Source organism: Sinohyriopsis cumingii, chromosome 16 (genome assembly GCF_028554795.1).
Source record: "Sinohyriopsis cumingii isolate HCF-2022 chromosome 16, ASM2855479v2, whole genome shotgun sequence".
Taxonomy (NCBI): Eukaryota; Metazoa; Mollusca; class Bivalvia; order Unionida; family Unionidae; genus Sinohyriopsis; species Sinohyriopsis cumingii.
The window spans coordinates 88,452,271-88,466,802 of NC_142976.1; the positions used below are offsets into that span (position 1 = coordinate 88,452,271).

Below are 14,532 nucleotides of genomic sequence, written 5' to 3' on the forward strand. Positions count from 1 at the left end.
TTTTGTTTATATAAGTAAGCCTTAGGTAGAATAAGAAAATGAGCATATAATAAAAAGGTTACTGCATTTGTACAGGAAAATATGAACTCATTTTGTCAGATGGATATACTGTACTCCCAAGGTCGTGCAGTATTCCAGCCAAAAAAATCGTTCATATTTTCCCAAACAAATGTAGTAACCAATAAGTAGTACATGACACTCTGGTTGTAATATTAATTAATTATGATATTACATGACACACTCTGGTTGTAATATTGTATACTTATGATATTACATGACACACTTTGGATGCAGTATTTTATATTAATGTAGTACAAGACACACTCTGGTTCTAATATTGCTTAATTATGATATTACATGACACTGGCTGTAATATTGTATATTTAATTAGTGCAAAATACACTCAGGTTGTAATATTGTGTACTTACGATCTTAAGATAGTTCATGACACACTGTGATTGTAATATTGTATACTTTAGATAGTATATAACACAGTCTATATATGTATTTGCTTCTATTTCATTTGTACAATTATTAAACCTTTGATCTATAGATCTGAACTTCTTTAATGTCAGAGAGCATTATAAAATGCATTCAGTAAGTTGCGAGACTAAGGTCAAATACATAATAAAAATTTGAAGTTTTAGTTTTATGGGGTTTGGCGCCATTTTACAACACGTTGCAGACTATATTTGACAGCAAGTATATTTGGTGAAAGAAGAACTCGGGAATCCCTGGGAAGAACCACCAACCCCAGGGTACCTACTAGCAAGGTCTTTCACCTTTCTGCGTTGGTCGAGCCAAGACTCAAACCCATACAGACAAATGTCTGATGTGAGTGATCTGTACAGGCTACTGTTTTAGACTACTCGGCCACCCGATGCCTCAAAATGTAAAGTTTTGATGGACAAAAATAAGAGTAAAATGTAATATTTCGATGTGCAAAGAGTGGCCATGGAGTTCATATTTAATATATGTCTTTGCTATACCTCGTTATTTGCGACTGGTTTCCAAGCAGACGGTTATAAAAAAAAGAACCAAATCATAAAATTGAACATAAATTTGATATCTTCATTGCAAAAAATTTAATAATATAAACTGTGGAAATTTTTCCATGGTGACTTTCAGACCAGTACTTACTACAAAAATGTCAGTCAAAATTTTAACACAGAAATTTATTTCTCAGATATTTAAACAATGCCCTTGCGGACACTGTGCTGGAGAACTTATTGTTACAGCAAGATATTTTAACAGTTGCGTTTGGTTACTCCAAACTTGAAATCCCTTTGGAAACTTGGATATGAATTCATGTGCATTTGCGTCTGTAGATGCCTCCTCGATTTCCTGATGCATAACATTGAACTGGGGAACATGCTGTTACAGCAAGATATTTAAATAGTTCCTTGTAGTTCTTCCAAAATTAGAATTTATAGCAATAAATTTGAAATACCTTTGGAAACTTGGATATGAATTCATGTGCATTTGCTTCTCTTGCTGCATCTTCGATTTCCTTATCTGTGACGTCAATGCGACCATACCGAATGTTTTCCTTGATGGTTGTAGCAAATAAGATTGGTTCCTGGCTGACCACACCAATCTGCTCACGCAACCACTTCAGATTAAGGTTCGTTATATCATAACCATCTAGCAACACCTATGATTCCAGCAAAAGAAATATTATTATACAAGATGTTTGCACAGACAGACACGTGTCATTGATATGAAGCTATCAATGTTTCACTTAATTGTTTTAGTATACTGAACTGGCTGCCCTGGCACTGTATTTTATTCCTGAGAAAATGTAAACCTAACAAAAGAACAAGACATTCGGGCTTGTGTGTGATATTTAGTTTTTAATTTTTGAGGTAAGTAACCAATGGAATCAAGACCAAATGTAAGAAACCGACTGAATAGAACGATTTAATAATTCTTTAGATCTTGGTTCATTCTTTTCCTTATGAGATAAAGCCATTCCAGGATGCATTTGATGATTATGCAGTAATCAAATATTATCTCCGATCTAATGTAGCTTGAGATTTTCAGGAGTGTTACTTTTAACGATACTGCAAGGTTTGCACTGAGTATGGATAATTTGAAAGCAACAACAACATAGGCTGCATTAAACATTTATACAAACACTGCAGTGGATCAGACCTGACTACACTTGAACTAAGACGGGCATTTTTATTACATTTTTAAAATTTTGCTTTCATGAGACTCTCTTTCAGAGTGGATATAATAACGGTTCAGAACCATTAGAATATAAGTATTTATATTTTGAAAACCGTTTTTGAGGATAATAATAGTATTTCCCAATTGAAAAGGCGTAAGGGTTAGAGTGACATAAATATGTTTGGAGTTACCTGCCCTTGCTGTGGATTATAGAACCTTTGTATCAGCTGGATGACTGTGCTCTTGCCAGACCCACTAGAGCCAACAATGGCCACGGTCTTGCCTACATTGACCCTAAGGCTCAGTCCCTTCAGTACCTGCGAGGAAAATATTTCATAACACATTATCAATATTTATTCCGGGGATTCCATCTACAGGGTACGGAGAATATTTGTATGAACTAATGTTGCTTTTCCTTGTTATGATTTCGGCCAGAAATATGAATGTCATCAATTCAGAAGAAAACAATACGGAAATTTTGTATAACGGACATATCTAAACGATTATTTACTCAGAGAAATAATGTACCGCTTGACTGAATCAAATCATAATTAGTTTAGTTGTTTCACCAGATACAATGAAATAAGCAATAAGATCTATTCACAGTTTGCTCAGGGCATTTCTGTTTTGGATATATACCCGAATTTAGACATAAAGCATAATCCATACATGCCGTATATACTCGCTTGAAGTCAAGTCCCACTGCAAACTGCACAGATCCAAATCCACCACTGCATAATGTACCAGTAATCTAGGTCTATGCACTTAGTTAGGAGTAATCAGTAGAACAAACCATAGAGATCATGATCTGCCTGCGCATTAAGCGACATCAGATCAGGGTCGATATTGTTTGCTGTTAGTATTGACCTTTAAGCCAGTGTATCAAACAGCCAACTTTCATGCCTGCGTTACTGTGAAAGCTTTTCTGGAATCAAGAATAAGGTATTTATAAAAAGAAAATATGAAGAAAGCGTTAGCCTTGAACTGCTTATTTCTCTTTTGAACCACAGACCTGTATATCTGGTCTGGATGGGTAATGAAAGTGGATATCCTTTATTTCGATGTTTCCTCTTACTGTACTTGGCTTAGCTCCAGTATTTAATGTGACGTCAATGCATGACTTCCGTTCTATGATCTCGAACACGCGACCTGCAGCGGCTCTGGAGGCAGATATTGTTTCCAAGGCGGGGAATGCCTGAGCCAGGGACATGGTACCAAGCATTACAGAGAAAAATATCTGGAAGAAATAGCATATCAATTTATTTAATGCATAAGACATTTGCTCTAATCTTGCAATGTCTGGAACTCAGATATATGCGCTTGACAAATGGAAAAATAGGCACATTTAGACCAGTGATACAGCAGACAGAATATCTCATGTTTTACATTATAGTCCGCCAACTATAGCTATTACAAGAAATGTTACATTCTTTCTTCTCTTCTCGAGACAAAGTTCAAAATCTTAAGCTTCCAGACTTTCGTTATGTAGCCTTTAATAAATTCCAAAGATTTTAATTCTAAACCAGACTATTGTGATGGAAGCTTTCGTGTGATTTTAGACCAGACTCTTGTAGTGGAAGTTTTATACGGTGTGTTGACTATTTCACCTTTATATGATATAGAGTAAGCTCTTCCTTATCTCTATGACAGGGAACTTCGTTTGCCATTTGTCGAATGACAGTTACTTCAGTGATGATTGTCTCAAAATTGTAAAGATATTAACCAGTAACATGACGATCCCAATAAATACGTTTGCATTTGTTTAAATTTGACGAAATCCTGGGTTTCATCCCTCCCCTTTCTGAGTCCCCTTTATTCCTTGCTTGGACCGCTAATTAATGAATTGCAGTACGGCTACTGAAAGTGTTATACTCTGTTATGTAATACTATCGTATTAAATGGCGATTGGATCAGAAGAGAAGAACTTGTGGAAATAACATTTACGCCAAAAATTTGAAAAAGTGTCCTCAACAAAAACTGAAATAGACATGTATGTATTAAAATTTTGGGGAAGAAATTATGCATACGGTGTGGATAAAAGACCTTCCAAAATAAAGGAATAAAATAAGGTACATGTAAATATCTGTTATACAATTTATTCAATCAAACCAGCAAATGTTCATTCCTGTAAATGAGGATACAATCTTCATAGTTTTTGCAACTATGTGTTGGCACCGTTGCTTATGGCTGTGACAAAACAGCATAGGCGTGCTAGGCTATTTTGCCAAGGTACGTGATAACTGGCTGACGGATAAAGGCTATTACACCAAGAAAAGTGATAACAAGCTGGCAGAAAAGAGAGAGATCAATAGTAGGCCATGAGAAATGGATGGATCTTATATGAAAGGAAGCTAAAATGTGGGAGGTGGACTTGTTTTTAAATCAGTAAAAGCCATATAAGTAAATATGCATTGGTTCTGAAAACAGCACTGAAAAAATTATCTTCGATCACATGCAAGGAAATCACAATGGAATTCAATGAGAAATACAGTGTATTAAAAAAGTGCCCCAATTAACTCACCGTTATTACGTTTCCAGGTTCGAAACCGGGTTCCTTAAGGATGATGAGTTCAATGCCATACCAGAAGGCGATGGACATGGCTGCAAAGATGAAGAACCAGAAAGCACCTGTGCTCATTCCAAATGCCAACCCCTTTCTTGTTGCCATGCTGTGTGCACTCGCCAGTCTCTTCTCAAACCTGTGATAGAAAACAGCTGACAAGTCAATTGCCTCCTAAACTACAATGTCTTAAAAATTCGTTCTCATTGTCACCTAATCAACCTATGCACCTAATCAACCTATGCAATCTGTACAATGAGCGTTTATCAGAATTCAATGGAAATGACAACTGCAGTTTATGTGATAACTTTTCTGTATTTAGGTTGAATGGAATTTGGTCATAATTTGATTAAAGCTGATATCTGGTTGTTGAAGATACATTCACTGCGACTCATGCATGTGACTGTCATCATATATCCTTGATCTTTTATGCTATCCCTTCAAAAGTTCTATAGAAGTCTCTTATAGAGGTAAAAAGTTTCGATTGTCACTCCATAATAATTATGTTGCACACTTTCTGTTTCTATATTGTATATCTTACAGGGAAAGTTGGACGTCACGAGTAATAATTTACGTATGGTCCCAAAGTGTTAAGAGTGCATGCAAAATATGTTTAAAGCAACTAAACCATGTTTCATTATGTTTGTTGTTTCACTCTTCACAGCTTCTTTACATATTTTAATAATCCAGATCCAATATTGTAAACAACCGTTGTCAAATCATTTGGAATACACTGCACCTGCCTCCTTGCAGGAGGATATGATACATCTCAAGGACAACCGAATAAAGTTTAAACCTCTTGGTTTTTCTCTCCAAGAAAACAGTAGTAAAATACTTTCAATATTACATGATTTTACCGCGTACAGACTGTTGAATAATGAAATACGAAACAATTCCGCAACCTCTTTTTTACAACTTTGCTCTAGACAGTGTTATGGTAAAGTCAGAAATATTGATGAAAATAGACTTTAGGGTTTAGGGAATGAACGGATATTTGTATTGGACTAAAATATCAATTGCGTCACATTGTTAACCAGACCAAATCAGCACTGTAACTTTCTGAGGTGAACTTAATTTTGTAATATTCGTTCCGTGCGAATAGAGATATACAAAGATTAATCTTCGACTGTTATATTTTGTTTTTCAGTATGTCACAGGTGTCAACTGCAAATTATTTTCACTACATTTGTTTGCTTCTCTTCCACGTTTCTTACTATATGTTACTGCGTACAAGCAATCTGAATTTTTCTTAAAGTTGGCCCTTACCTCTGGCTTTCCTTCTCCTGACCATTGAAAGCTGTTACTGTACGAATAGCACTGAAGACTTCCTCTGCCACGGCTCCAGCTGAGGAGTACGCTTTAAGTTCCTCTACTGATGTGTTTTTAAGCCACTGAAATAAAAAATAGACAATTCACGGATTATTTATTCAATTTTAACAGTGATCTGGAAACGTCATTTGTTTAAACAAACAAAAACTGTTGGTTATGGGTTTTACAAATATTAAAGTTAAGGAAATTATAAGAACAAAATGGGTACAGATAATAATCAAAAACACTCTATCAAATGCATGAGTATGAAAAATAAAATGAGCTCAAACTTAGGGTAAATAAACACAGCAATAATAACCAAGAAATTACGAAATCCAGGCAAAAGTATAATCTTCGCGATCCTCCTCAAACTTAACCTTCAAAGTTTTCTGGTATATAAAGTTAATATGGGAGGCATATACCATAACAAAAATAATGCCTGAAGACAGGATTCTAGAATTTGGATGTATCTCTGTATCAATAATAACTCATCTGAACGCCATATCCTTTTGTACACATCCATCAATAATGGATGTACTAGGTCATCCAACATATATGTCAAAACAGATAAGACATTTCTAGTTCTCCAATAGTGTTTCTACCAATTCCATAAGTACACATTTACGTTATACATCTTGGGTCCATTAAAATATAAACTAATGCTCGTTTTTAATTCATTTCCGCATTACAAATACTATTTTCCTCTCTTTCTAACTGAGTAAACTTCACAAGTATTTCTAGTACCACCTAAGGAATTCCTGACATCTTACTTTCACTTTAGTCAAATACAGTCCCAGAGTGTTAAAACACAAACAGATCAATGAATAATGATTAGTTAATGCTTGCTGAAAACCGTTACGGGTTCAAACGTTCAGCCTATGTAAAATATATAGTTGTCTATGATTAGAAGTTAAGCATTCAGACTTAACAACTTACCCTCATCGTAAGTCCTCCGACGATAACAAGAAAGGGACACACGGATATCGTTGCTAGTGCCAATTTCCAGCCCTTGACGAGAGCGACGACGTAACATGCAAGCCACGTTGCGATCCACTGGAAAAATACGGCTGTCTTGTCCCCATATCCAGAAGCAAGGTCCTGCATATCTCTACAGCAAAAATTAAATCACAATTAAATATTTAGAATGAAAGATACTCAAGCCCGGTAGGCAAGAACCTCTCCGAGAGATCAATGAGATAAAAACTGTAATAAGTCACATTTAGAGTCTACACAGGCCGCTGAATGCGGCGTGCACATAAAAATAAAAATAATGGCATAACCCTAGAATGCATGTGCTTTTAGCTTCCAGCTAGCGTGTGCTTCTAGGTTCATTCTGAGCAAAATTAGAGAAGAACAAATGTTTTTGAAATCTGAACATGAGATCAGTTTCTTTTTCTCAGACAGGTTAGAGACATCGTGGTCAAGAGTATTACCCATTGTTATGGTGTGGGGGTGGAGTGAGTTATTGTTCGGATTTAGTCTTAAAATTCTGAATAAATCATTTTGATAAGTACCGATGAAAATAATTAAAAAGGCTTTCACATAGTCACAAATACATCAAATACAGCAATTGCTTAGTTTCATGTATTACATTAATCAGAAGTTATAGACTGGATCTTCCATCTATAACTGCATTTATCCATGCGAAGGATCATACTATATTCTGAAGGTCAGGGATTCAGATGAAATTTGAACATGCGTAGCATGCTAGTAGTATCTAGTAAAGGAAATTGTTTGCAAAACTTCTGTATTGCAGTGACACTGAGAAACGAAAACGACAAAAAAGAGGACACTGTTCCATCTAGTTGTGGAATCATTTACAGCGGCAATAACTATTGAGTTTAAATATGTCTCTTCGCTGACCATTACGAAAGCATATCGCCACGCTTTCTTTCTAGAGGCGTTATGTTGTCTCCATGCAGGAATCATTTTCATATATAACAAATAACTGCAATCAATTTGGGCCAGTTTTGTCGCTGTCAAAAAGCAGCCACGGCTTCAGCTGAAGTTATATTAACTAGACAATTAAATTTGCATTACTTTGAAGAAGTGTGCTTACATTGAAGTAGTGTGCTTAATTGTACTTACTGCGTAAATACATTTCCAAGCTCTCCCACCTTATGAGTATCAAACCAACCAATTTCCTGACTCATAACAGACTGGTAGAAACGCTTCCTAATTCTGTTCATCTGTCTCTCAGCAGCAAGGTTCCAGAATGCGAATTCGAAGTAAGCACATATGACAGAACCGAGACCGATCATGCAGAAATACAAAGTGTAGTTGTAATTCACCACGTAGGCGAAAATGTCTTTGTACTGATCTCCTAGCATAAACGTAACATTTCCACTGAAAATAAAACGAGAGGAAGATAGAGTAATGCATTTGTGAGTCTTCTTTCTCGGGATAAATGCGTATAATGCGTACAACTCATAAGGTTGACAACATTTTTAAAGAAATTAAGAAATGATGGGATAAGGAAACCTGTCATTTAAAAAAAAATCAAACAGCTACCATTCCTTTATCTAATTTATATTGTAAGTTTACCTAATGACATTGTATATCAGAAATCACAATGATCAAAGTAGATTCTGCCTTCCCATCCTTTATTTGTACCTGTACATTTTGTATGCAAACTCTACGACATGTCAAGTGTCACAAAGAGGCGTATAAAACTAAATTCACCAATACTGTACTTTTATCTATCCCAAACCACGTCCATACTCTCTTCAAAAATACGTTTTAAAAATATGTTGCCATTTTAAATGGAAACTGACAACTGCCGTTGTGACATTTTTAAAAACAAATATTTATGTGTTCTGTGAGCAAGACATTTTGGAATCATAAGCCATTACTGTTATATGTGATCGTAGATACTGAGTGTACATTGAAAACATACACGCATGCACGTATAATTCATAAGGGAGACAAAAACCTACCTTTCCTTATCAAAGGTCTACATTTCTGTGTTAGTGATGTCGCAACCTAACACCAATGTGCTGCTAGATAGACTAGACGTTTACTATTTGTTAGCCCAGTCATGGCAACTCATTCGGTATATCGTCAGACTCGTAATCTAAGGGTTTTGGGTTCGATGTCCGTCCAGGTCAGCCCTAGGTGGCTGCATCGGTGTGTCTTTGGGAAGTGACTTTGCTCCCATTTCCTCAGCATGGTATAGCAAAAACGTGCCGTTAAAACCCCAAAAAACAAACAAAACTGATTGCTATTCTGGAAAGAAACTATATCAACGATCTCACGTGAACTCCCGTTTCAGTCTAAATTAATGAATCAAATAGCATAAATCTTCCACGACACTAGGTTGGCAATAAATTAAACTTTTTGGAACAGTTTTATAAAATTTTAAAGAATTTTCAAATATAGAATATGTCAAATAATGACATGAACTGCATTCAATATCGCAGGCATTTTTAATGGCTGATATAGAACCAGCTAATGAAGGAATACAATTTATGAATTTCCAAACATGCATTTCATACATAAATTATTAAACACATTATTCGATTATATTGCAGTTGTTAAATCGACAAAGCTGAGCAAGACTTCCCCGTCTTTAATCTGGACATTGCTTATTTTCTGTGGTATTATGCTTTCTGTTCGTCTCCAAATATCTATTGGCAACGGCACGGAAGCTGTATAATACAAGATTATATTGATCACATGACATAATTACTTGCCTTTTTTAGACACAGCAGAACATTGTAGTGAACTGCTTTTAAATGCACTAGGATCCGTTGATTATTAGGCTTTCGCCGTACATCACTTCGTGACGTCATCTGTGACTTCGTCTGATTTGACAAGTCTCTAATTATGCCATGAGGAAATAAACTTAAATAACATAGTGGTCATGTGATACATGATATTCTTACGTTTTCTTTGTAAAAACAAATTTACTTTCTACTAATGCAGAACAGTTAAACAAACTGCTTATGTTCAATCTGACCAAAGTATTGTAGCTGTTCCTTGCAAGTTTATTAGGAGTCAAAATTGACTAAATACATCATTGTAAAAATACACATCGGTCATGCGTTCTGCGTGTTTCCCTCCTTAATCTTAATGTTGCCATTTCTTTCTCTCGTTCCTGTAAATGTTCGGTCATTTCGGAAATACTGCATACCATATAACCGCAACCGGGTACAATCAAATCAGCGTCATATTTAAATGACAGCAGAATTTTTCAATTTGAAAAATTTCAAGCAGCCGTTGTCATTACTAAGAAACATTCTTCATAGCTCTCCTCCCCCTCCCCGCGGTCTAAATCACACAATGGGTTTTTAAAGAATTCCTCGTGTTGTTTTCTGGGGGGGGGGGGGAATCACCTCATGCAATTCACGTTTGAGGCCACTGCAACACTGCTAATTCACCACTTTATTTTAATTATTTTTCTTGATAAAGGAATAAGACAAAACTAGACGTGCTCCTATATGTTAGAGAAAATCTACCGTCAGATTCAACTTGCACTATATGTCGTCAAAAACTCGGCAATGCCTCGTCTCTGTTAATGAATTCCGATCCTGCATAGTGGATTTAAGCTACAGTTATTGAACAATTCAAATCTATGACAGTAATTTTAAATTATATATTTTGCTTTGTCTTGATTTAAGAAGTTGCTTATGAAGATTCTGTCTTTATGGCATTTACAGCTTTCAAGTACTAAAACTGAAGTTTTATTTAAAATGTATCTTCTGTAAGATAACTCACTTACCTGGGATGCATGAATTTTGTCTTGTAAATATCATTGTAAATGAATCCAGTTGCCACGTCGCCATAAACAATCATATTGATAGGAAACGCAACACCGGTTCCAAAGGTGAATATTATTCCAAATATCAAGAACACAACGTCCAAACCGTCTGCATAACGAAACTGAAATGAAAACTAAGTTTATATTAAACGCTGTTTAGACGTGTCTACAACATACGACCGTCCATTTTGTCTGCATAACGAAACTGAAATGAAAACCAAGTTTATATTAAACTCTGTTTAGACGTGTCTGCAACATACGACCATCCATTTTTTCTGCAGAACGAAACTGAAATGAAAACCCAGTTCATATTTAAAGCTGTCAACACATGTCTACAACATACGACCGTACACTCGGTCTACGTAATGAAACTGAAATGAAAACCCAGTTTATATTTAAAGCTGTCAACACATGTCTACAACATACGACCGTACACTCGGTCTACGTAATGAAACTGAAATGAAAACCCAGTTTATATTTAAAGCTGTCAACACATGTCTACAACATACGACCGTACACTCGGTCTACGTAATGAAACTGAAATGAAAACCCAGTTTATATTTAAAGCTGTCAACACATGTCTACAACATACGACCGTACACTCGGTCTACGTAATGAAACTGAAATGAAAACCCAGTTTATATTTAAAGCTGTCAACACATGTCTACAACATACGACCGTACACTCGGTCTACGTAATGAAACTTAAATGAAAACGAAGTTTACATTCATATCTTGTATACGACTTATTCCTTATGCCATCTCCAAATTTTTGCGAATCTTCTTTCGGTGCACATTATGTTTGCATCCATAATCTCCAATCAAAACTTTGTAACAGCAAGCAACAACCTTCTGCAAGATGGTCACTTGTTAGTACTGCGAAGTATTATAACGAACGTTTGTATGTTTAAGTTTGTAAATGTCAGCTCAGAGATAAATTTTAGTAATATCTTTCTTTCTTGTGTGTGTGTGTGTGATTTGGATTTTTAACGTAGCTTTAAAAAAAAATTAGTCATATCGTTACGATGTCGGCAGTGTGACAGTTTATAGTGATTTCTAGCACTGGGGGTATCATGCCGCAGACATGTAGCATGATGTCCCATCCAGTCACATTATCCTGACACAAGGCCGACCAGTCCTAACACTAACCTCTTAATGCTGAGCGCCAAGCGAGGCAGCTGTTAGTACCATTTTTGTAAGTCTCTGGTATGACTCGGCCGGGTATCGAACCCACGATCTCCCGCATCCGAGGCGGACGCTCTAACTACTAGGCCACCGGAGCGGTGCGAAATGTAAGGAAAGGTACCACACATGCAATAGGTATATTCTTCACCACCCGATACTAATGATGCCATTATTTTATATTATCTAGTATGGGTTTCATGGCCAACTATAAAGAATTTTTCATTGTTTTCTTTTCATGTGTTTCTTTTGTTAGCTTTTCGTTTGTTTTTCTCTTTTCTAAAACTCAGATAGCCCTTTGCGAAACAATTAAAATGTTTAAAAACCATCTGATGCTTCGATATATTAAAAACGAACCAAATGGATTTTATTGCAATATTAAGGCGAAGGTTATGTCAAATAATAACCTCATTAACAACTGACACTAATACCATTGTAACTATGAGAAACCCAATGCCTTGAATTGCTACATACCAGATCAAAGAATCCGACTGAAGGCGGAGTTTTGTCATCTTTCTCCTTGTCATCCTTATCCACTACTTTTACATCTGTCGATGTCAAATCGAGTTCATGCTCCTTCTTTTCCTTCAACGTCCCGTTGGCATGCTTATTTCGTTCATTTGGGTCTATTATGATAAAGCTGTCCTTTGCAGCCTTCTCGTGATTCTGCGTGGATACGCCATTGACTTCATTTAATGAATATGACTTACTCATTGTCACTTAGAACAGAAAGTATAATAATCACGTTCAGGGTTTGCTTTTTACTGCACACGCATACTATATACACGTCACAGAACTGGATTCCAATTTTCTGAAATCAAAGAGAAATTATATTTTAGACAAAGATACCTGATGATCATCTGATGTCGCAGGCAGCGTGATATTATTTTTTGTTTTCAATATTTAAAACGTACAATCGTTTCTGTGTAAATATCACATGATGTTAAAATATTAATGGCTATACTATACTCATATTTTTCCGGTTTTCAATATTATCCGTTCTTGTGTCTAAATTGACCCATTTTAAAAATTAAGATAAGCATGTTTATTTTGGCTTTCACAGCAAGGGAGATATAATAATAATAATAATAATAATAATAATAATAATTGAGAGACCAGTTACTAGCTAGACTTTTCTAAGCGGATCATTTAGTTTAGTGTGATTTGCGCACGTTGCAAAATGGACAGACTTGGTTCGATTCCCGACGGTAACAATTCTAATTTGGATCCTTTTCTGTTACATTTCTGGCCCGTCCAAATCACAGTGACGCGTTAGAGGATGCATTTCAACAACTGTTAGAGGTGGTTACTGGTGACACATGAGGACAAATTTCAACGAGGTGGGTCTATTGTAAAAGTTTTGAAGGGGAGTATAGCCTTCGAGGTATACGAGGTCGCTTACTATCCAGACTATTTGGTTTAGACGTTTTGATATTGTGGAATGTGAATCTTGCTCCAGTACAGACGAACCGAGATCAATTCCCGACGGCGACAGTTATATTTTCTACCCAAACCTTTTAAAACAATAATATTTAGAGCAATAATAATAATAATAATAATAATAAGCATATATACTTCATGAAGTGACAGCAATAATTTTATAATTATTAAGTATGAAAATAATAAATAAGCACTCTTTCCATCAATAATTTATTCATTGTCCATCATGTACCATTAAAATTTGATCAACGCCTCAGCTATTTGACGAAACCGGATACAAACATCATCTGTTTATACATACCGCCTATGCATAGTTTTCTTCAACCACGTCATCGCGTGGTTCTTTGAGATCTCCGCCATACTGCTTACCATGCTGTACGGCATTTCTGCCTACTTAAGGTGTCCGTCACCAATATTGAAGCAAAACGCATACCGAATTCGACCAACTGACAAAAATAAAATACTGTAATGCTTACCATTTGAAAAGAGCAATTTTCACCAGAATATTCTGTTCAAAATAATATTAATTTTGGATGCACGGGATACCACCACCCCATGTTATCATGACTCGCGAGATGTTGGTCCATGTTGGTCTATTCTGCGCACAGCTTTGAAAAGATGTAATCTTTATCCATCAGGCTATAGAAATGAAATACATTACTTTGGACTGTTTCTGTAAGCCAGTGCTGTCCGGGTCGATTTTAAATGGCCCGCCAGAGCTCGAGCAGCTATATAGTCGCTGATTTTCAGTTTTCTGCTGCGGCCCTCTGCTTCACGAAAAACATTTTTCAGTGGCCCATGGTGTCAAAAAGGTTGGACAGCACTGCTGTAAGCAGTTCAGTCGAGTAATTAGGTCAGGTTTATAGCTAGTTTTACAAAATTCAACGTAACAATGCCAATAAATGACAAGAGAAATTAAGCTAATTAATCCGATCTTGTAAATTTTTTTTAAGTAAAGTTCAATATTTTAGAAAAATAAGCTATTATGCGGAAGATAAACAACAATGAATATGATGTAATGTGTTTACAAAGTCGTGTTTATGGGGAAATATTAATAAAACATTCAGAAACAGACTATACGCTGGGGAATTTCTTGAGAATCCAATTCTAAC

At 35.9% G+C, this 14,532-nt stretch overlaps 1 protein-coding gene across 2 annotated transcripts in view; it reads right to left on the reverse strand.

Annotated features, from left to right (window-relative positions):
• The window catches only part of LOC149780958 (ATP-dependent translocase ABCB1-like), a 94,548-nt gene that overhangs the window by 45,140 nt on the left and 34,876 nt on the right, over positions 1 to 14,532 (reverse strand). For both annotated transcript variants that reach the window (XM_089938059.1, XM_089938058.1), the window contains exons 2-10: positions 12,455 to 12,791; positions 10,761 to 10,921; positions 8,129 to 8,386; positions 6,977 to 7,148; positions 5,999 to 6,123; positions 4,694 to 4,871; positions 3,185 to 3,409; positions 2,364 to 2,489; positions 1,451 to 1,654 (exon numbers count right to left, since the gene is read on the reverse strand). In XM_089938059.1, the coding sequence (XP_089794185.1) occupies positions 1,451 to 1,654; positions 2,364 to 2,489; positions 3,185 to 3,409; positions 4,694 to 4,871; positions 5,999 to 6,123; positions 6,977 to 7,148; positions 8,129 to 8,386; positions 10,761 to 10,921; positions 12,455 to 12,694 (1,689 nt within the window). In that variant the 5' untranslated portion in view covers positions 12,695 to 12,791. The remainder of the gene's footprint in view (positions 1 to 1,450; positions 1,655 to 2,363; positions 2,490 to 3,184; positions 3,410 to 4,693; positions 4,872 to 5,998; positions 6,124 to 6,976; positions 7,149 to 8,128; positions 8,387 to 10,760; positions 10,922 to 12,454; positions 12,792 to 14,532) is intronic.